This window comes from Belonocnema kinseyi, chromosome 5, assembly GCF_010883055.1.
Source record: "Belonocnema kinseyi isolate 2016_QV_RU_SX_M_011 chromosome 5, B_treatae_v1, whole genome shotgun sequence".
Taxonomy (NCBI): Eukaryota; Metazoa; Arthropoda; class Insecta; order Hymenoptera; family Cynipidae; genus Belonocnema; species Belonocnema kinseyi.
In genome coordinates, this window is record NC_046661.1 from 105,370,244 (window position 1) to 105,393,361 (window position 23,118).

Here is a 23,118-nt window from a genome sequence, read left to right on the forward strand (position 1 = left end):
ACAGTTGAATTTAACGAAACAAAACAGTTTCAAACTAAGGAAGATTTTTCAGACAAAGTGAAAAAATTGCAACGAAACTCTTGAATTTTCAAGAAAAAACATTAATTTTCTACCAAATAGGGCAAATTTTCTGTACTATTTGGTTAAATATTGAGTCATTTTGTTCATAATTCTACTATTTTCCTGAAAAGTCATATTTAATGTTTGAAAGTTAATTCTTTTTATTTACAAAGGCTACTCTTATATTTTGGAGTCAGAATTAACCTTTTTTTGGATATTAATGCTAGTAAATGGTTGAAAATTGAACTGTTTTGTTAAACATTGATCTTTTTGGATATAAAATTTGTCCATTTGAATTGAAAATTTGTCTTCTAATAGAAAACTCATCTTTTTTGTTTGAAAATTCATCTTTTATGGTTGGAAGATAATTCCTTTAATTGAAAAGTCTACCCTTACATTTTTGGATCAGAATTCACTCTCTTTTGATTAAAAAGTATACTATTTTATTAAAAATATAATATTTTTGTTCGAAATTCTGCTATTTTATTGGAAAATCCTATTTTTAAGTTGAAAATTCAGAATTAATCGTTTTGGATAAAGATTCTACTGCTTGATCCAAAATTTAACTTTTTCTGAACATTTGTCCTTTGAGATTGAATATTCATCTTTTGAAACAAAAACCCATACATACGCAAAAATTGCATTTGAAATTAAATTGCAAATTCTTTTCTCGAAAATTTAAATTTCTGCACATTTTCTCTCTTTTCTCCTCTTCTTTCTGCTTTATAAATTGATGAGTATGTTCAACAAATGCGAAAATCTTGGATGTTTTTTCGGTGCATTAGTTCATTCGACCTAAGAGAAAAGTTTTGATTCTTTTAAAGCAATATTTAAGGTTTATTTTAATTTTGGAAAACATTTTATTTTGAGATTCTTATTATTAGATTATTGTCCTGCTTAATGTGTCGTTTTTTCTTCTATTTAAACTCACATCTGTCAGAAAAGTTGAGTGAAACGTTATTCATTCCACGAATAGAATCTTCGTCGGTGACTAGAATTAGGGAAATATTTCAGATATTTTTAGAGGTGAAGCACGCAGTAAAAGAGAATCTAGTAGTCAGCCAAAATACGGCATGTTACCTTCTATTATTTCCAGAATCCGAACCTCGGCGAGAGATACACATTAATCAGTGACAATAGTATATTTAAAAAAATTTTCTACGCTTTTAGTGTGAGAAATATTTTTCAATTTCTAAAAAGGATAATATATTATTTACAAGGTATTTTTATTTATTTACAGGAGTGTTTATCTCTTTATTTATGAAATAATTCGATCTTCCATTTGTGGTAGGATGAGCAACACGATCGCATGATCGTAGTCGATCACGATTTCAATGCACGATCGTACCTATACTTAACTCGCGAAAAAATCTGAGCAAGTTCAGAAGCGTGAGCATTGAACTGGTCACGTGCAGTAGAATAGGAATGTCTAGAGAGAATATTTGCTCACCCCTGATTCGCGTAAATAGCCAGAATGGGGATTTTTTCTGAAATTGAATTATTTGTTTACAATGCATGCATTTTGAAATCGAACTTAGTTTAAATTGCATGTAAATGAAATAAAATTAAAGTCTACCAATTGAAATTGATATTAAAAAATTTAAGTATATAATTAACGAAATTTAAATTTAATCTAGCTATTCAGTATTAATTAAACTATAGTCAAATTAAATTCTAACAATTTAAATTATATTCCAGTAAATTTTCAGTGGAAACTGGATCATTAAAATTAAATTCTTGTAAACTTTAATCGAATTATAATTATCTATATGAAATCCTTGTTAATTGAAATTAAGTATATGCAATTAATTTCAAGTAAAAGAAATTTAATTGATTGATTTGATTAACTGTAATACAATTGAGTTACATTCCAATTAATTCCTTCAATTTCTTTTTAATGTCAGAAAATTTTAGTGAATTAAACTACACGTAAATTGAATTCTATAGCTATTTAAAATTAATTCAATTCTTAAAATGCACATTGCAACTAAATTAGTCAAATTAACTTATAGTAAAGTCAAATTGAATTTTGAAAAATTATAGTACAATTCTATCAATTCATATAGAATAATCCATGCAAGATTTAAATTCAACCAATACATGCAGATGATCCCAGAAACATTGTTTCGTTTTAAGAAAATAAACTAAAACGAAGAAAATCAAATTTCTTCAATATATTACGTTTTCATTTCTCAATTCAAATTGAGCACACAGAAAAGCAAATTGAAGATTTCGCAAATCAAATGAACTGTTAGAAATGAAAATAAAAAATAAAAATTTTTCTACAAACGACACAGGCTATGAAAAAAATGAAGACAAAAGTTGCTCTTACAAAAATAGATAAAAATTTGTCATTCATTAATAGTTTTTTTGATAGGATGCGTAGTATTTGGTTTAATTGTGGAAAATAACGTTTAAAACAAAAAATTTAATTTTTGAAAAAAACGACGCAAGGCACGAAAAAAAATAATTGGCAAAAGTGGTGAAACAAAAAAGGATATAAAAATTCTTAATTTATAATATTTAGAAAGAGTGATTCAATTTCCTTTTATTCGTATAAAATAAGATTAAAAATAAAAAATTAAATTGTAGAAAAACGACAGAAGTTTCAAGGAAATGTTTAATAAAATTTGGTTAATAGAATGCGCACTTTTTAAAATTATAATAATAAGAAAATGAAAATTCTTTTGTTTCAAAACCTACGCATGTTAATAATTACAATAATATAAACTTATTGAAATAATATAAACTTATTTGTAATTTTGAATGTTGAAAGAAAAATAAATAAAAGATCAAATAAATTGGAATTTAATTTTAGCTGCCTAAATCTCATTTAATCAATTTTGAATTTAGTTATAGGAATTAAATTTTAATTATAGTAAATTGAGTTGAATATAAATCGATTTTACCTAAAATTAAATTCAATATTTTTAACGTAAAATAGAATTCTATAGTGAATTCTGGAGCTCTATTAAACGGGGCTCATCAGGACCCGTTGGGAAAATCGGGCTCCTTATAATTTTATATTTTATAATTAAATTTTCTTTTTACGGATAAAAATAATATTTATATGTAGTAGTTATGTCACTTGTAATTTATTATATCGTACATGGTCTTAACAAAATGATATACAATTTTAAGCAAGCGAAGATACTTTTTTTTGGCCGTAGAATGATTTTTATAAAAAGTAAAAAATTTTTTAGTCAAAAGCGGAACATGATGAGAAATGATAATATGTAAATAAGATTTTTTAAAATGTTGTGCCCTTACATATATACGCTTATGTGCCAAGCAACATTTAAGGTTTAACTGAAAATAAAAACCTGTTTGTATGTCGATACTCATTACATTTGTTTAATTTATTCTATGAATAACGATATAGGCTTTTAATTTATGATATTTTGCCACTTGGCATTACTGAACAGCCATTCTAAAGGGGGAAGACAGACACACTCTTAACTGTAAAAACTATATATACTAATCAGTAAATTGAAGTATTAGCTTCAGGATACGTGAGAGAAAGATTTAATTATTATGAATTTGATGCATTTATATTGAATTTCAATTTCTTCCCGTAATAGGTTGAAAAACTCCTAAAGAAAACGGCCCGCTTAGCCTCGTTTCACCGTATCCAACTAAATTTAAGGTCTTAAATAGATTTCAGGCGAAATAATTTCAATAAATTCAGGTGATATAAAACTCCTTCCCTTTTTTAACTGAAGAACCAGAGTATTTATTTCCATAAGGAAATGAAAGAAGAAGCGTGTGGAGTTTGAACGATTCGTCCAAATAAGAACAATCTGAAGCCAATGCGCGCGCTCGAACACGTTCGTCGTTTCTTGGGTTGGTGGTGGTTCTTCGGGGTTAAATATACCTTTGTGGTCGCATCATTTACTGAACAAGAAAAGAGGGATAAAATAAGAAGAAAGACAGCATGAGATTCAGATATTAAAGCTTCTTTTAGGTACGTCAGAGCCTTCATAATATACCAAATACATAAACTTTTTTACATTTTCAGTTTAATCGCCTTCCTGCTCCGAAGCATTAAAATTAAATTTCAAAATAAAAATTCAAAAACAAGAATCTTCTCTTTCTCTTTTCATACATTTTATCTACAATTAGATATTAATTAACATGACATTTAGAGTTAAATCTCTAGTGAGTAAATAAATAAATTTTCGTTTTAAACACTTCCTCGTTAAGCTTGCTAATAAGTCAGATTAATAGTATTTAGTAAAGATATCTACCATCTAGCAACATTACTTGTTTTCTTATATATCTTTGATCCAGCTTCTGAAGTGCATTTTCTTCCATCTATCGATTTCCCTCCAAATAACAAAGTTCTGTCTCGGAACCGTCATAATGAAAGGTTTTATCACGGGTGGAAAACTTCTGAAGCTTCTAAAACCCATATTAATTCTACGGGGAACACTAAAGCCCTTAACTTTCTGAAATCTTACAATTTTCACGCTATGAGTTAGAAAATTTTACAATGCACCTTCCGATAACAGAGTGCTCTTGGAGTACACCAGTGCAGGATAAACGAATGGGCTATTAAATTCCTGATCATTTCCCGATTGTATACCAGTCAGTTCTCAATATTTCCCGGTCAATTAAAGAGAGTTGGAAAGATTTGGTGGCATTCAAACGAGTTAGAGAGCTTTCTGATATAAAACAGGTAATTTTAGAAAAGAATTACAATTCTAAATTTGAAAAAGGATTTTTGTAATCCCCTTCTTCAAAATCATAATAGAATCGCATTTCCTTTTCCAAGTCAGAAATATATTTATTTACAACATTTTATATTATAATTAAGAAATATAGTAAATACTTTTTTCTAATTTAGATTTCTGATTTGGATCAAGGTATGTTCAAAATTTGAAGAATTATGACTTGAAACAGGAATTGTTTGTGTAAATTTTTATTATTTTATTATTTAAATTAAAAATCTTTTTCCAAATTCCTGTTGCATATTAAAAATTCTATGTTTTAAGAGAAAATTAGGATTCTTTACGAAATTTTCTCTTTCAAAGTCAAAATTACAATTCTTTCGCGAAATTTTCAAATATTTTATTTATGGATTCTTCGTCTAAGCTCATAATTTTAATTCATTTAGACAATTCGATATACCAAATCGCAATTAAATTGATTATTAACATTCCCTGTTCCAACTTTTTACGAAAACTTTGTTCTAAGTCAGAATAATAATTCTCTACGAGAATTTTCTTTTATATATATATTTATTTATTCCCTGTCTCAACTCAGAATTATAAATCTATTAATAAATTCTCTGACTTAAAAGTCGAAACTATAATTTTTTACTGAAATTCCCTCTCCCAATTCAGAATTATAATTCTGTTAAAATTTACTGTTCTAAGGCAGAATTGTAATTGTCTTGAAACAATCCCTGTTCCAAGTGAGAAATATTATTTTTTCACAAAATTCCTGTTCCAACTTAGAGTGATAAAATATATAAAACCACTTTTTCTTTGCATATTAGTACATGTGAGAAAAAAATCCCTGTTATTGAATAAAATTCCCTGTCATTTCCTGAATTTCCAAATTTATCGATCAGATGAACACCCTTTTGATCTTTACATACCCTTCTCAATGAAAACTTTCCTGATCGAATTTCATCTCGTAAACAAATAATCATTCCACTCACAAGGGGTCTTGTGTAGGAACAATTTTTCAAGAAACAGGTGGCGCGAAATAGAGTTATTTCGGGGTAAGGATAACAATTTTCGATTGGTTCGCCACTTCCTAAACCCGGGCCTGAGAGTCCGCTATTACGGAGCACCTCCTCCGGTGGCACTGCTCACGGCCCGATATGGAGCAATCTCAGATTTCCATCCGCCCAAATCAAGAATATACGCCCGCGCCCCCGCTCACACTTCGAAGCGCGACTGGGGTTGGTGCGTCTGGCGTGGCACGCGAGTTACAGTGCCAAAAGTGCCAGTCTGTTTAAAACCGTCTACTCTATTCTGTCTCTCTCTCTTTCCCTCGTTTTTTATTCCCCTCTCTTTCTTCCCATCCATCCGCTATCCACCTATTATCCAACCCCTCCCTCTCGCTCTGTTTTCTCTCTCTCTCTCTCTCTCTCTCTCTCTATACTCGCACTACGATCCGATAGGAAGCACGTGCCTCCCTCAAAGTCCTCTTCCATTTATTCCCAAACCGTCCTCCTCGGTTTCTACACTCGGCTATGTTCAGCTTCTTCCGCTTTTTTCCGCCCTTATTCAAAAGTTAATTTCTATCCAATCGGAAGTTTAACCAAAACTTTGTGGAGAATTACATTTTGTGAACAATCTGTAGTTGGTGTGTGCTGAAAATGGTGTCAGTGAGTCAAGAAACATGAGGTTTTCTTCAGTGGAAGACTATAAAAGTGCTGATAGAGTGGAGTGAGGATTTTGTAATTGGATAATAACTGGTCGTTTTGATGTTGCCAGAAAGCACGTTTCCCGTTACAGGTGAGTTGAGTCACGATTGAATCAAATCGGATCGTGTGACAATCTTTGATACGTTTAATATACCTGATCCTTCCTTTTAAACACAATTACAAATTTGATCCAAATAGATTCAGATGCTTGCATTAAAAATATTTAAACATCCAGAAATTTTCTTTTTAAACGACTACGAGAAAGCATTTGACATGTTTCAATATTGAATATTAAACAGGTTACGAAATGAACCGTTAGGTGGACCTTCGTTTTATCTCTGATTTTATCCTTCATCTTTCTTTCTATATGTGGCTACTGGCGAGAGAGCAACACCTAGATAGAGAGACAATATGAATATTCATTGGCATTTGATTTCGACCAGTTAGTGTGTCATTCGATTCGAGGCACTTAGATCACGTCGAAAGTTCCCTTTTCATCGAGTCTGATGTCTGAACTGATCGTAGGTCTCCCTTAATTGGCACACTGGTCCAATTTATGGTGTATACGTGCACACCAGCTTCGCTGTAATTTCAAATCGAGTTCGCGGGATGACAGTTCAATTATCAGATAATTTTGCCGATTTATGTAGCATTCGATTTGGTGATTTATTCTTCCCTGTTGCATTTCCTTCAGCCGGTGGGCATTACCTTGACATATTCCGAAGTATTGCAACCGTCTATCCGTTTTTAACCTAGTTGCGTTCCTGCCAGTGAGGAACAAGCGCATGCTCACCTAGGAATAGTAAATGTTTCGTTTATGCGACTCATGTAAATATATTTACATGCTATTTTTATTTAGGATAGTAAATGTTCAGTTTAAAAATTTGATTTTGATTTTTGTGAAAGTCAATCCATTAAATCAAAGACAACTTACAAAAAACCTTCCCTGACCGGTCAAACCCACAGATCCTGACTCAATTTTTAAGGATATCTATTAGGCTTGCACTTGACCTTCATTTATATGTGTGTTGTTTGAACAGATATATCTTTTAGACACCTAGCAAACTTTGAGTCAACGTTCAAACCCTCAAATTCGCATACAATTTTAGGCCAACTTAATAGTATCTAAAAACTCTGAGAAAACTGCGAGGAAAACTGAAATAAAACTTAACTTGTAAAGTCTTAAATCCACATTCAACTCACAAGCTCTCATATTAGCCGTTAGAGTTTGAGTCCGCGTTCAATTAACCTGCCAACTCCGAAGACACAAAAACTTTCAATGAATACATAGTCTGTCAAGATATCTTACATAAATTCGTAACTTTTTAGTTAACTTCCGGTTTCACAAAATTTTTTTTGATTGATGCAGGGTTTCGTCGGTTTACTTAGGGTTCTTGGACTTGAGATTTGACTCACAAGTCGGGTTTGCAGGTTTAAGAATTGTATACTTTCTCCGGTTTTGTAAGGATTTTTTCAAAAGAATAAAAGTTTGCATTCATAATCTGTCTTGTGATCTGTCTGATAATTTTTGGGTGAAATTAGGAACTGTGGGTTGACTTAGAGTATTTGCTTTCTGAAGGGTTTTCACTGGTGAAGGTTGAATAACTATTGACTTTCCTATTTTTTTGATAACTTTGATACATTGTTCTTTGTAACTTGTCTAAAGTTTCTCAGGTTGGCTCATTGTTAGCGGGTTGGTTAAAGATTAGCGAATTTGCATTTTCATTTCTAGCTTGTGAGTTTTCTGAAAGTAATTCGAGAAAATGGGTGTTCATACGTTGACTGAAGTTGCCCGTGGTTCCGAGTTCTTATGGTATGCGGTTTTGTAGGATAACTATCGTTTTCCGGTTTTCTGATAAATTTTTGGTTAAATGAAGTTTGACTTTTTACTGATTATTTTCCTTAGTCAATCATTCTACGACTTTATGTTATCAAGTGCAGATCATACATACCAAATATTTCTTTGAAATTATCTATTAGGGTCTAGTCATTATGAATTTACTTGCAATGTTACCCTCGTGTAATATCTTTCGTTCATTATCAATTTCAGATGATCATGCTCCGTACTAAACTGACAATTAATTATCATCTGTCGGAATTTTATTCACTCCTAGAATTTTGAAAGACAATAAATTAAAAATCTTGAGTAGAGAAATCCACTAACAACTGTGAGTTGTTATGACTAACTTCAAAGTTAGACCATAGCCGGTTGTAAAATGACGTGTTCACAATTCACTCATACATAATCCCAAATATGGAGTGAGAAATTTGAGAGAACCTAAAATAGTGGCAGAGCGCCAAGCGCTAAAAATAGCTAAAAAATAAATTTCTGTTACGCGCGCCTGCATCATTCTATAAGCGGTCTTCAATGAATCGGGCCACCTCCCTTGCTCGCTGTTAATAATTATACACCGGCCGGCATGTCGTGCCGCTTTTTATAACGCCAATGCCGTCGCAATCACGACTGGAAGTACTACGTCAAGTAGACACAAAAATATCTGGCCAGATTATATTATTTTTCTTCCTCACAGTGCGCGAAGATGGAAATGAGCTTAGCAATTTCTATTTAGAGAAATGTGCGTATTTGTATAATGCATACATTTAAATAAAGATAGTGACAAATAAAAGTTATGAAAGATAAAACATTTTTGATGGGTATGAAAGTGTATGCTTCTCTTAGCTTATTACGTGTTATATTAAATGCATGCAACCGTAAATTATTCTTTGCCATAAATCGAGATAAGTGGCTCAAGTCTTCAGTCAATTACGAACAGCAGATGAGCATAACCGAAAACCGATGATTTCTGTAGCTTCAAAGATAAACTATAATTAAGACGCTTAAAGAAACGTAATGTTGGTCCGTTTCTTTTTTCCCCTTCGCAATAATTCAGGCAAATGAAATAAAGAAACTTCGTGGATCTTAATTACTTCCCGAAATATCTTTATGCCATTATCCATCAGTTCGAGAAATACGATTGCTGTTCGTCTCGAGCACTTTGGTTTGATTACAGTCCGCGCTCAGCTGGCTGTAAAGATGGGTTTTTATGCTCGTAATATTCAAAATAAAATTAAAAAATACATAAAGCCTCGTCATAAAGATACATTCTCTTAAAAAATTGTCTTCCAAGAACGTTATCGCTTAAAAAATCGGTTCCATTGTTTTCAGACCTTGAGTGTCCTTCGAAGCTACTAAAGCTAAAAAATCTATTTTGTTGTGACAATGACTTTGTTGAAATCCTTGAGGTGATTCAAACCCTTTAATGGCAAGGAATTGGTGTTGAATGACTTCTCTTGGAGATTCAACGATTCTCGCATTTCACGATCCGAGTGGCAAAGGGAAGATTGTAAAATGCGATTTGCAGCTGACACGTGACAGAAAGACAGCGGCAGATGCCGCACGAAGGTCTGAAACCCGATCGAGTAAGACCAAGTATGGGCCAGGAATTGCGGGTGTTGCTCGGAGATGGTGTGTCCACAGCTATTTCCGAGCGAGATATATTTTTATCCGTCAGAGTGTTAAAGTCAGTATGCGTATAATGTTCTCTACGTTTCTTCCTTTCTCGCTCACCGCTTTGACATTATCATTCCTTCGTTACATATTTCGGGGACATGCCTTTATGGATATTACAATTTTTAAATAAATACATAATCTGAAAAGGATTATTTACATTTGTTAATCCGCATTGCTTATCCCACAACAGAGATTAATACAAAATCAATAACCTGTATAATTCAGGAGGCGTTTGTTAATGAATAAGTCTAAATAGATTATCTGGAACAGATAATCGGCAGTGCACCACCTGAAAAAGGAAGATCACTGAACACAAAATAGGGTTGATTATTTCCAATAGACAATGCACAATAGATAGGATTGAATAAATAATTGATGATTCCCAGACTGTAATGGATTTCTAAGGGATATCCTAGAGCAGAAAATTTGCATTGGATATTGATAGATTAATGCAGTAAATATATATAAAAAAGGATGTTCCTTATCATAGTTACTTTATCATTTATCCATATGATCTTTCTTCGAGCGGACAATCTGTAAATGATATAGATAGATTTATTGATATGGATAGTTCCTTATCATCGTTTTTTAAACATCTATCCTAATTAATATCATCTATTATCATTACTTAGCACCTATTCGTCTATCATCATTCTTAAAAATATATTCCTCAGGATAGATCTTGTTCCTTAAAGTATGTATTTCAAGAAAAGACGCTTAACCAATATGAATAATTTGTAAGAGAAAACCCACAGCAAAAAATTGTCGACAGATATGGATATGTATATTAATTCCCACAATATATATCCTTAATGGAAGATGTTATTCATTATCTTATTTTTGTCATCATCTATTCAACTGCCTCATCATAGAATGAACAATCTGCAATGAATATGGATAGATTAAGGTTGTTCGTTGTCATTTTCCCTTAAGCATCTGTCCATTTAATATAATTTCTTAGCACATATTCATATATCGTCATTCTTAAACATATATACTTAATCATCTACCCGTTTACCATCATTCTCTAACATCAGTTCTCCAGTGATAGATCCTAAACTCTTGGGGATAATTTCTCAGGGATAACACAGAATGGAAAATTTGTAACTGATATTAATAAATCAAAGCAGCTAATATATATCCTCAATGATAAATGCTTTTCCTTAGCATATTTACATCTATCCTATCCCCAAAAGAACAATCTACTCAAGAACAGATCTTATGGTCGATGGAAATTGACACTAAAAAATTAGCAAGGGTTATCATTCACATGTTGACATTCGATAGGAAATTCTCACTTTTTCATAAAGGAAAATAGGTAGATGTTCTGCAATTCAACATGTTATAAATAAGACTCTAAAAACTTCAGAATCCCTTTATCATTTGGGTGCTAACGAGAGAGGTTTCATATCTCCCTTCACATTTATATGACTTTGTGTTTTAAGATTGAGTCCTGAACTCTTATCGTTTCCTTTCTGTTCACAGCAGTTTAATGCAATTTAAAAATAATTCCACCGCTTACAATTTGATTTTTTAAACGATCTCGATCGATTTTCTAGCTTGTCTATTCACGATACAAAGATCTTTATCACTTGTGACTTTCCATAAACGATATAGACATTACTTACTGATATAACTGCGGCACTTAACAGCAGTGATTTTCTTGCTAAAAGTGTCTGGGACAACGTGCGCGCGCGACGGCATATCAAAAAGTTCTGGAATGTCGTCCGATTCAGGAGGACTCGGGACAAGGAGCAAGCGTACAGTTGTCGCGACGAAGGATACAGCGAAGCGGAATCACAATGGCACTGAGGCAATCTACACCGCTCGCTTGTCACTCGCCTCAACCAGAAACTGGTCTCTAGGGTTCTTTTTTCTGCATAGAATTCTCGCGTGCGTGCGTCTCGTACACACCATGTACACCATACAACGACTCGCCTCCGTAAGGGTCGGACCCAATCAGTTACTAAAGGGTCTGGAAATGTAAAATCACCTCAAGAAATGTCTGTATTATGCAGCAGATACCCTCTTCTTTAGTATTTTTACTTTCCACCTTCAGACAATGTCTGTTTCGAGAAAACACTACTATAGTTAGGAAAGAAACATTCTTACAAGAACATGAAAGATTTAATGAACTAATTTTTTTCTTCTTTTCAGGGGGCATTATGCAGACCGAGGAAGTCGCGCCCCGTTCACAATCCACGGGGCTAGACGGGTCCCTGACCGATACTTTGCCCTTTCCACATCCTCTACATCATACTCTCCCAGCACTTATACACATGGCTGTCAAACAGGAACCTCAGGAAGAGGAGGAACGAGGACGTGAATCTCATAACTTAGGGTAAGAGGAAATAAAATTAATAGCTTTGAAATTTAAGCAATAAATTTAAAAAGTCAAAAAGTAGAGTAAAAATACCTTTATTGTAAACCCGTCGGGATTACGAATAAAATCCCACTAAAATACAGGCTATCAGATAAATTAGTACTAAAGATCTAAAGTAGCAAGTTTTCTGCATTTCCTTCCAAACACGAATAAGGACAAATGTAGTTGATAAGTTTTTATTTTCTAATATTTTTTTACAAGTTCTTTATATTTATCAGGTTAGAAAAACCTTATTAAAGAATGGCGCTTCCCAAAAACTGCCGGACCTAACATAACAAAAGCTACATAAATTTTTTTTTCATTTAAAAAAGTTCTCGATCTGTTGCTCAGAATAGGTGGAAACAAGTAATCATCTTAAACAAAATTATCAAACATGGATTTTTACCGACTTGAAAATCGAACTAAATCATTATCTTTTACTGTGACATGAGTGAGGTTAAAACCATTACTTTAAGCCAATATAACAGATTTATGTAATTTGGCAGTAAGTTTTTTATGTTGCGGGGTAATTCAAATATGAAAATCTATTTCTGAATATTTAAATTATTTTAAATTATTATTATTTACTTAAAAAAATTGCTTTGAAAATAATCGTGGCATCTGTCTGGTATGAATAACACTTTTATTCACGATATTGTAAGGTAATTTATCGTTTCATCAATTATAACTGACACACAAAAAATAAAGATTATTAAAAAGTATTAGAACTTGTTGAAAAATTAAAAAGAATGCGTCACTCTAACTTATTCCTGTCAAAAATTGCATTTAAATAATTCTCAATTGTATAGAATAGAACAAAATATTAAGAAAATACCATTGATTCGCAATATGATGCTATAATTAATTGTTTGAACAAATAAACACGTTTTTACCAATTTGAAGTAACTTGAAAATTTGGCTAAAATTTTGGATTTTGTTTAAAAACTAGAAAGAAACTACGATTTATTCAATGATAAGATATAATTTGAACAAAAATGTTTGGACTTCAAGTTAATTGAATGGATCATAGTATTCATGCGATGCCCTTAATTTTTATTTAACATTCACAACTTTTTAGTATGTCGTAAGGCATGTTATTAACTAACGGGAAAAATTTATTTTTTATTTTTCATCAATATCCAGCCAATTTCTGGGCGATCTGATGACGCTATGTAAAGAGCACATAAATGCTATAGCATGAACCTCAATTATGAAAAATACTAATCAATAAACAAATTGTGAAAGTTTTTGTGATTTTTCGTTTTTTTCACTTTTTTTAAACATTGACTAGATCAAATTGTTAATAAACATTATTGAAGAATCAAGACCGAGATTCATGCGATAGCCAAGTCTTTTCTGAATATTTTCAAAAAAAATTGCATGAAATCGGCCCAGTAGATTGGCTGGATCGTGGCGACGACCCCAAAAAAACCGCGTTTCGAGATAAAAGCGTTTGAAGTTTGAAGTACGAAAAATTGGGCGTTCCGACCGCTCGAGGCCTTTCGAAGTAATTCATTTTTCGGCCACTTCTGATACGCTCTGAGGTCAAAAAGTGTTTCTACCTTATTTATAAGGATAGATAGGTACTGAAAAAAAAATCGATTTTTTGAAAATTTCAAACGTGGCTACCCCCTTAACAACAAAAATGGTTTAAACAATAAAAATGTAATTTAAAAACGCCATGAGTTTTTTTAAATTTCATAATTCCCGAACATCTATGAAAAAATGAAAAAATGAGCAACTAAGGCCAATTTTACGCAAGACCTTAATGGCCCTTTCATGTGGTAGACTTTGAGTCATCATAGCAAATGCAGAGAGGCTGAATTTGAAAGTTCATGACAGATTTGTATTTCTTAAAGAGTTATCATGAGATGGTTAAAGTATTGCCAAAACTTCATTAGAAATTTTGATGTTTTATGCGGAACTTATAAAAATGTGGATGTTTCTCATGCTATTCTTATCCGAACTTCATGGGGTGGGCAGTTTTCCTTTTAATGTAAAAAAATACTTATTCAATTTTCTTAAGAACCTAACAATTAGGAGAGGGTGGAAAATTTTGAGACTTTCAGTTTTTTTTGTCGGACTAATATCCATAGTAATTTTGTCAAAAAACTACTCTATTCTAGCAGGATTTTTAAAAGACTCCACCTCATTTTGTAGTTTCAAAAAAGGACTGTTAACATTTTTTAAATAAGTGAAAAGTAGACATCCAGTACTTTTATTCCAAAAGAATTTTTCATGGAAGAACTTGTTATGAAATATTTAATGAGGTAAATTTGAACTTTAAGATAATTATTCAGGACTTCTGGAGTACATTTCTCCTAAATAATTGGAATGTTTTTAAACTTTAGTTATATATGCGCATGCATTTTTCTCAGTGCTTTTGTTTTTAAGAGATTCTCCTGAATCAGGGTCTATGTCGAAGTGCTTTGGTACTTTGTTCCAGAGATCGGAACCCTTAATTTTTAAAGGGTCCAGAGACCTAAATGGTCCAGCAAGGGTCCGGTCCAAATCCGAGCCCGTAAGAACTTAAGGGTCCAGACGCGGACCCTCATTAATCGAAAAGGTTTGGGTCCGGACCGGACCCTCAAGGAACCTTTTAATGCTGGGTCCAACCTAAAAGGTTCCTAGCATTACATGTAAAAAATTTACAAAGTGGTGGACGACCAAATGAAAGAGAATAAAGAGAAACACAAATTTGGGATAAAAAATTCTCAAGTTTGACTCGAATGTTGAAAATTTAATTAATTTTGTAGATTTACATAAAAGTCAGTAAGAGGGGGTTTCCGAGTCACAGAACAATAATTTGCGGTTGAAATTAAAAAATTAGAAAATTTGACTCAAATTTGGACAATTTTAATAATTATTAAAAATTATTAATCAAACCGTGTTTGTAAATTTCTCATATATATGTATTTCAATGAACCTCTTAGGTTGAACCCGATGTTAAAAGGTTCTTTAAGGGTTCGGTTCCGGACCTCGGGTCCAAGCAAAAAGGTTCCGACCCCTGCTTTGTTCCTATCTTAGTAGTTCTTTTTAGAAATATATATTTTAAGTATATGTAAAATTTAAAAAAAAAACGAAAACTTTTCTACTACGTTTTATTGTGCGTATAAGTAATATTTTAAAAAGTTGCGACTTTAGTATTGATTTCTCTCATATACCTGTAAGTTAAGTGAGAATTAAGTTGTGATCTTTTTGTGTTTCGATTGTAACTTTTGTTTAATGCGTTATTTGTTCAGCAATCTACAATTTGAGTTCATATTTTTAAACACCTTCCCTTAGGTGAAACGTATCACGTCTTGCAGCTCGTTTATCATTTGAATTTTTGTGAAGCTAACGACTCTGATTTCCTATATTAAATTGGCCCAGTGAAGCCTTTTTGCCTCGAAGCTTTAATTTTGTTTATAAACTTAAATTGAAAGAGCACGATCATTTTTCTTGGGTTGGTCTCAATTTATTATAGATTCCTTACATTAATCATAAAAACTCGCGGCATCCAGGTGGTTCATTAGAGATCGCCATGGAATGAATATCTCCTGATTCACGACACTCAATATTATAAAAGCAGTCGAGAGGAAAAAGAAGAGCACAAAGAAGTCGCATTCGTCGACTTATGCAAGACCACGTGCCCTCGGATTTTTAGCTACTTGGAAATTTCTTCTGCGAATATTAATTCTGCAATCTCGTTGTTTTTTGGAGTCTTCATTTTTGTGATTGGAATGCAGATGATTATGTATTTGGAATGCCGAAATAGTTTGGGGGATAACTTATTATTCATTCTTTACAGATCTCAAGCTGAAGTGCAAACAACACAAGTTTCTGGTGATGTTACCCACGGCCACCTACTGCAAGGAAATCAACAGGTGCAGGGACAATCGCCTCAGGACAATTTAAACAGAGGCAGCAGACCCAGGTTAATATTGTCATCATTCGTTTTTTAAAATTTATTTACATACCTTATTATTGCAAACTCTTCCTGCAGTTCCATATCCACCTTTTCTTTTAGAAATTTTCTTGCAAAAAGAATAATTTATTATATCTCGAGACGTGAGTCCAGGCATACTGAAAACATGACACTTTCTAGAGTATATAATTTTCAATATACTCATTCACGAATTATTATGTCGCTTCGATAACGAGGTCGTCAATTGCGCCATTTCATATCTTTCGCAGTTAGGAGTTGCTAATCAGAGCGATAGATACAGTGAAACTCGTTCGGCCACGTTGCAAGATCAGTCTATTGATCAAATGTTCATGGAGGGGAAAAATATACACGAGACTGAAATGCCCCGGGACAATTACCGTTATTGAATTTCATTAAATATCCGCTTGAAGGGAAGCATGTTTTCTGCCTACGGTCGAAGGTGTTACTCTGCATTATAAATTGCAATTAAGGAGTGGCTGGAATGCAGTAGTAGGCGACTGGAGACGTAGAGACTCTTTGCCTACTAGTTATCATTGTCCCGAAACCTAAATGCTTTTTAATTTTCCATTTTACTTAAAATTTTTTTTTAAAAATTCGATTTTATTATGTTTCAGTCGGGGACGCAGAAAGTCACGGTGGAAGCTTAAGTTTCACCACCAAGCATTGCCTCCTGAGTATCTGGACCATTATGAAGCAGCTCTTGCTCAAGAAGCACTAAATGCTTCACCAACACCAGTTTCTGAAACAACACCACCTAGTCCAACTCCCACAACTTCCACATCGACTCCAAGTCCGATAGCTGATGTCCACAGTTGGCTCCAGCGAATCGCTGCCATGCAGCAGGAGCTCTCTCCAGTTCCGACGAGTCCTCAACCCAATCTCACTCCATTCGCGAACCCGAGAAGATCAGTCATAACTTCAACTCCTACCCACCCCTATGGTAATCAGCAATACTCTCAGCAACAATCCCAACCGTCTCCAAGACCTCCTATGAAGTACTCTGACTTACCTTACATGGGGGAGATTACCTTAGACAATAGCAAACCCAGAAGAGGTCGGAAACCCAAAAAGGCTGACATTTGTCACCTTATCTACAAAAATTATGGTACGATCCTTCCTGGAACACCAGGCCACGAGGAGATAAAACCCAGGGAGAAACTAGAGAGGGATCAACCTCAGATTCCCTTTCAGCGAACTGATATCCAAAATAGGATCAGCAGCCTCCTAGAGAAAAGACTCACTCAGGAATCTCGGCGGACTCTTGCCCTAGCCGAATCTATCAAGGAACAAGAAGAACCTTTAAATCTCTGCGTTAGGGATTTAAATCAGTTGAAGATTAGACTTTTGAGAAAGCACGGGAATGTTTACGAGTCTGGTCAGCTAAAGAGCGAGGTGTCAAGTGACAACGAGGAGATCGAATGTCTAGGTGCCACGTATACTGATCCTATGCGACAAGAGTCTGTCAATAATAACAATATCAATAACAACAACGACAATATTAACAATAACAATGATCCCTCGAGCCCTAATCCTGGGTTTGTCTACTGGCCCAACGCCGGTGTTTTCATCCATCCAATGGCCCTCCAGTCTCAGTTTCTTTACTACCAGAAAATGGCGCAGAACGAGAAAAACTTCCCACGAATGGAAACCTCGCCCAAAGAGCAGAAAATCATTCCCAAGTCCTTATACTCGATGCTGGAATCAAACTGTCCCACGCCAGTGCCTCCAGCTCCTCCACCATTAGTACCAGCCCCAGCACCTGTCTCGCCAAGACCGAAGAGAAATGCCCCTGGCAATCAACAGAGCCAACCGACAAAGCGTAAGCGGTCAGCCATATTCATCCCGCCGATGCCAACAGAGAACAACAATAATCCTGCGACTGAGGTCAGTATATGCAAGTTCAAGTTCACTGGAGGAGCCAAACCTAGTCTTCAGGAGAAGAAGAGCCTCTCCGTTGATTCTGGAGGGAACTTTAGGTATTATAGTGGAACTGGTGATAAAAGTATGAGAGGTTACGAGTTTTTCCCTAGAGAAGCTCTCCAGCAGCCAGCTGGTCAGGCTGGATCATCTGCTGGAGCTTTCCTAAACGCAGCTGCCGAGAGGATCCCTGTTGCTCCCTGTCAGAGGACTTTGGCTCAGGATGATGGCAGACGAAAAAGGAAGACCAGAAAGTCTCTTCAGAGGGAGAAGCTTGAGCAGACATTCAAGGAAAAGGGGTTCCTGATACAGACCCAGCAGCTGGAGTCAGCTGAGGGCGCCACTTACTGCAAGTTTCGTCAGCTGCGGAAGTTTACGAGGTACCTGTTCAGGAGTTGGAAGGACTACCTTCCAGGAAGTGTAACAGGAGGACCAGATGGCGAAGTGCCGGAACCAGATGGCGAGAGTGATCCTTCAGCTAGTTCACCTAGTCCTCATCCTAGTTTGGTGGACATTCCACCAAATCTTCTTGAGGAACCTCGGATTCTGCCTCTTACGTAAGACTGGAATTTTGCATCTAGCAAAATTATCAAGGAAAGATTGTACTTGTTAGGATCGACTAGAAACGTACAAATTTTAAAGTGGACATCTGAAATACGAGATTCTTGCAGCCTATTTCTGGACTTTTTCTTCCTCTTCTTTTCCTTTTCTCCTATCTTCATCCAACCTGCCATCCTTATCTTATTTTTTGCCTCTTCTTTGACTCTTTCCGCTGATCGAGTTGCCCTTTTTCCAGTCCCTGATCTCATTTTCTTCTTTTTTGGCTTCTTACCTTGACGTCCTTCGCTTTAATCCCATCGACCATCTCATATATTTCTTATGTATCACTTCTACTTTTTCTGTTCCTTCCAGTCCTACAACTCCGCCCTGTACATCAATATACTTTCCGCTCGAAGTCCTCTTTAAATCTTTATGTGGAACTTTTTTAATGTTTTACATAAGTGACGTCATTACTTGTTATTTTGTCTGCAAGAATCTGCGTTCTGGTATAGCTGTCCGCGTTTCAGAGAATTTCCACACTCGTTGAAAAAACGACCGGAAATGACTGGTGTCATAATAATCATTGCAATTTCTCGTGTCTTGATTACGCTTCGCTTCGCTGTGAGTTTCTCCAAGCAATGTGGAATACGTTCACGAAGGAATGACTGGATTTTTTAAAGTGCTGTTTTTAAGAGATAGGACTCATATTCAATTGTAAGTTAGAGTACTGTCTTTTCAAATTTAAAACTTGAAGTTCTGTTAGAAGGATAATAAAATCAAATAGAGTGATGTAGGTACAGATGCTTGATTTAATGCAGCAAGTCGACTGATTGAGTTACCAGTCGCGAGTGATCATTGTTCTATGAATGAGTGCAAGTGAGCTGCGAATGGATTCTGTGATACGTGCAAACGTTTGGCAACTCGTATTCAGCTTTATTTGTGTTGGGAAGGGTATCATGCGAGCGATAATTGCTCAATCTACCATATTATAAGCAACTTTCCGTTGAATGTATGGTATCTCAATCAAATGTCTATCGGTTCTGCAATCAGTATCAAGAGAGTTATTTTTTAAATGTATCAAGACTATATCTAAAAAAATTTCTATTCGCAGCAAAAAATGGCAGTATCTAAGAGACCGATTAAAAACAAGTGCCAATGGAATTCCAATAAGTTGTGAATAAAGTCCCATTAAATTACAGGTATGGGACAAACCATTCGTAAAGTAACAATTTTTAAAAAGGCCCAATAGGGACAAAAGTAGCATTTACATTCCATATTGTATTTTTGAAATACTTTTCAACAAGTGATCGTACGACTCTTTTATCCAAAAGTCATGTTTCAGAAGGACTTTTTAAGTACACAAGTTCCAGAAAAGTCCCACCCAACTTAAATTTAATAGGATTTCGATCAACAAATTGGGATGTTTTGGGTTTCAATTTTATGAAAAACTTTGAATCTGTCTGAAGAATCGTGAACATTGCAGTTCACTTCTTTGGCGCTAATCTTAAAAAAAATTGCAGGATTTTTCTTAAGAATTCTCCAAAAAAAATCTAAAATATTTGTTGGCGATTTTGAACCAATCTATTTAGATTATTATTACACTTTCTAAATAGGAAAAGAAGCAATCCAAAGATTTGTAATGCATAGCTAAAACAAATCGAGGTAAACTTATTTGAACCCAATTAAAATAAATCTATATTCGTAAACAAACCCTGCAGATTAGAACTACCTCACTTTTCGGCTCATTGGAGAAAAAAATTAAGCACAATTGAAAAAAAGGAGAAAAAGTCAAATAAAACCAACCTCTTACTTTTTAATTTCTCCGTTTTTTAGAATACTAGGGAACCAATATCTATCGGACCAATCCCGCTCATCAGGGAATATTTATAGAAAAAATCCAAGATCTGACTAACAAATTCTTGTGCTAGTAGAAAATCAAACGTAATACCTGCAATTAAAAATAGATATACACATATATACATATCCATCTTTAAAAAAGGTAATTTTCATCTAATTTGGCATTAATTAGTATAAAAAGTGATGAAGATATAAAAATATTACTTTATAATAAGAATGAAAAGCAATCATTTTAACCAAAAAGACAAACTTTTTGCTGATCACAAGATTTATTTGTGTTAATTAAAGAAATAGCCTGATATTTATAACAGATTCTCGCAAATTATCAATGATAATTTCTAATTTTAATTAATTTCCTTAAGAAATAATAATATTTGTAATTCGATCTTTTCCAAAAATTATTTATAATTAAAAAATTATGATGATCAAATTTCTGTGTATGGATGTATATATTATAATCCAATATTTTTTACACAGTGTATCACGATTCTAATTAAAATTATGTTCAAAATCAGAAAGAAAGTCTCCCAAATTAAGAAGTTTTATTTTAATATATATTAAAAAATTAAAAGTTAATATATTAGAAAGATAATCATTCACAACAATTTCTCAAAAGGAAGAGAAAAGGACATTCTGGTGAATATTGTTGAATTAATTTTATTTTTGTATAAAAAAGAAAATAACAATATAGAAAAATACTTCTATTAATGAGACCTTGTAGTTTTTCTACAAATAATAAGTTATAAGACAGTTTAAATTGGCCTCTAAGCATGTTAATTCCCTAGTAGTATAAAGAAGACGGAGAAAGGAAAAAGTAAGAGGTTGGTTTTGGTTGACTTTTTCCTCTTTACTGCCCTTCCTTTAAATGTTTGTTTTATGTCTCCAATGAGCCGAAAAGTTAGGTAGTTCGGAAATTTAGTTTTTAATTGTGAATATTTGTATGCTCCTTTTGCAGAAAATTATTCATGAAAAAATTGATTTCTTTTCGATTTTAAATTAAAATATAAAGGTTTTTGTGTACTTGAGTTGTACGTCAGCCATGTTATTTAAGGAACTCCTATAAGAACTTAGAAAAAAAAATGAAAAAATAATATAATAATTTTCTAGTACTTTTATCCCTATTTGGACCTATAAACAATTTTAAGAAAAACTGACACTTTACTACCCAAATTGGATACCGATGGGACTTATTCGAATAGAACTCAATATAAATTTGAATAAACTCTTATTTTAAATAAGCTATTTTCCTGAAGAATGAATAGATTTAGATTTATGATGAAATAATCAGGTACTGGCAATATCTTGATTTGCAAAGAAAATAGGTGAGCATTGTACCCACTCGAAGATAATTAATAAGATTGAAGAACTTGTGAGTCTATAATACGCAATCGCGCAAATGATATGGGGCTACTAATTAGGTTTTAGTGCATTTAACATACCAGGATCACCTCGCACACATAGATATAATAAACGTGAGTGTAGTCCAAGAATCCGTGTCCTTGTCATCGATTAAATAATGATCCTGTAAATTTGAATACACAGCTTTGTGCCAAAGATGGGAGACTGGAATGTAAATAGGTGTAATATGAAGCGCGAGAATGTGTTCACCAAAGAGTGGTTGTTGTCGGTTGATTTCTATTCAACGAATTCAAAATAGAAATTAAAATTGATATTAAAATAAAAATAAAAATTAAAATATATATTCAAATTAAAATTAAAATTAGGATTGAGACTTGGAACCGAGGAGACTTGAATACTGGAAAGTAGGATCAGTGCGTTTGGGTGAAGGAGAGTGATAAAGTGTTGTTATCAATATTTTTGTAAACGTTATATTATTAATAACGGAATCTAACGAAGTCTAGTCTTATTTATACTCTCGTTACATCGGAGACTTTAGTTAAAATGGTTACGACAAAATATTCAAATTTCGTGCTAAGTTGTAATGTGCCATTTCATGCTTACAATGTCAAAATGTTTGTAAAGCAAGAAGCCGTCCGAGTACTCGTATTTTTCACGCTACTATCCACTTTTATGAATCATCTCGCACGAATGCTCATTGTACAGAGAGATCATTCTTTATATAGCTTTTAATGAAAAAATGTACTGTTATATTAAATATATGAAATATTGAACACAACTTTCTCTTCATCATTTATCATCCGAACCTTTAATGTTCAAAGACCTAGAAGCTTACGGGGTATACATGCATTCTAGTTTAGATAAATAAGTCCTTATTTGTCGCAAATAAATCATGGTCTTTTGGGTCCTGCAAAAATAAAGCGATCCGCGATTGCCCAAGCGATATCGCTGATGTGGTCAACTTGTGCATTCGGCCCAGCAATCACGTCTCCAGGACAGGTACGTGGTCTGCGAGTGTAGATTTCTTACACAGCCATACTCGGGTGGTCGATCATGTCCAGAGGTACGAAAGTGTAGACTAAACTTTCAAATGTAAGTGTGTGGGTGTGTGAGTGCGTACAGGGCCATTCATGCATACGCCCATTCACGCATCCGCAGCTCACCTTGCAGGCTTTTTATCCGAAATATTTGCAGTATAAGTATAC

General features: G+C 33.8%; 1 protein-coding gene across 3 annotated transcripts in view; it reads left to right on the top strand.

The window, feature by feature from the left end:
* Positions 1-22,672, top strand: part of LOC117172567 — a 91,126-nt gene extending 68,454 nt beyond the window's left edge. Inside the window, exons 1-4 of one of the 3 annotated variants that reach the window (XM_033360630.1) lie at positions 6,137-6,530; positions 12,108-12,291; positions 16,103-16,228; positions 16,855-22,672. In XM_033360630.1, coding sequence (XP_033216521.1) covers positions 6,500-6,530; positions 12,108-12,291; positions 16,103-16,228; positions 16,855-18,718 — 2,205 coding nt within the window. In that variant the 5' untranslated portion in view covers positions 6,137-6,499 and the 3' untranslated portion in view covers positions 18,719-22,672. Of the gene's footprint in view, positions 1-6,136; positions 6,531-11,777; positions 11,893-12,107; positions 12,292-16,102; positions 16,229-16,854 lie in introns of those variants that run through there. The other 2 variants (XM_033360632.1, XM_033360631.1) reach the window with 2 other exon arrangements.
* The last annotated feature ends 446 nt before the right edge of the window (positions 22,673-23,118 follow it).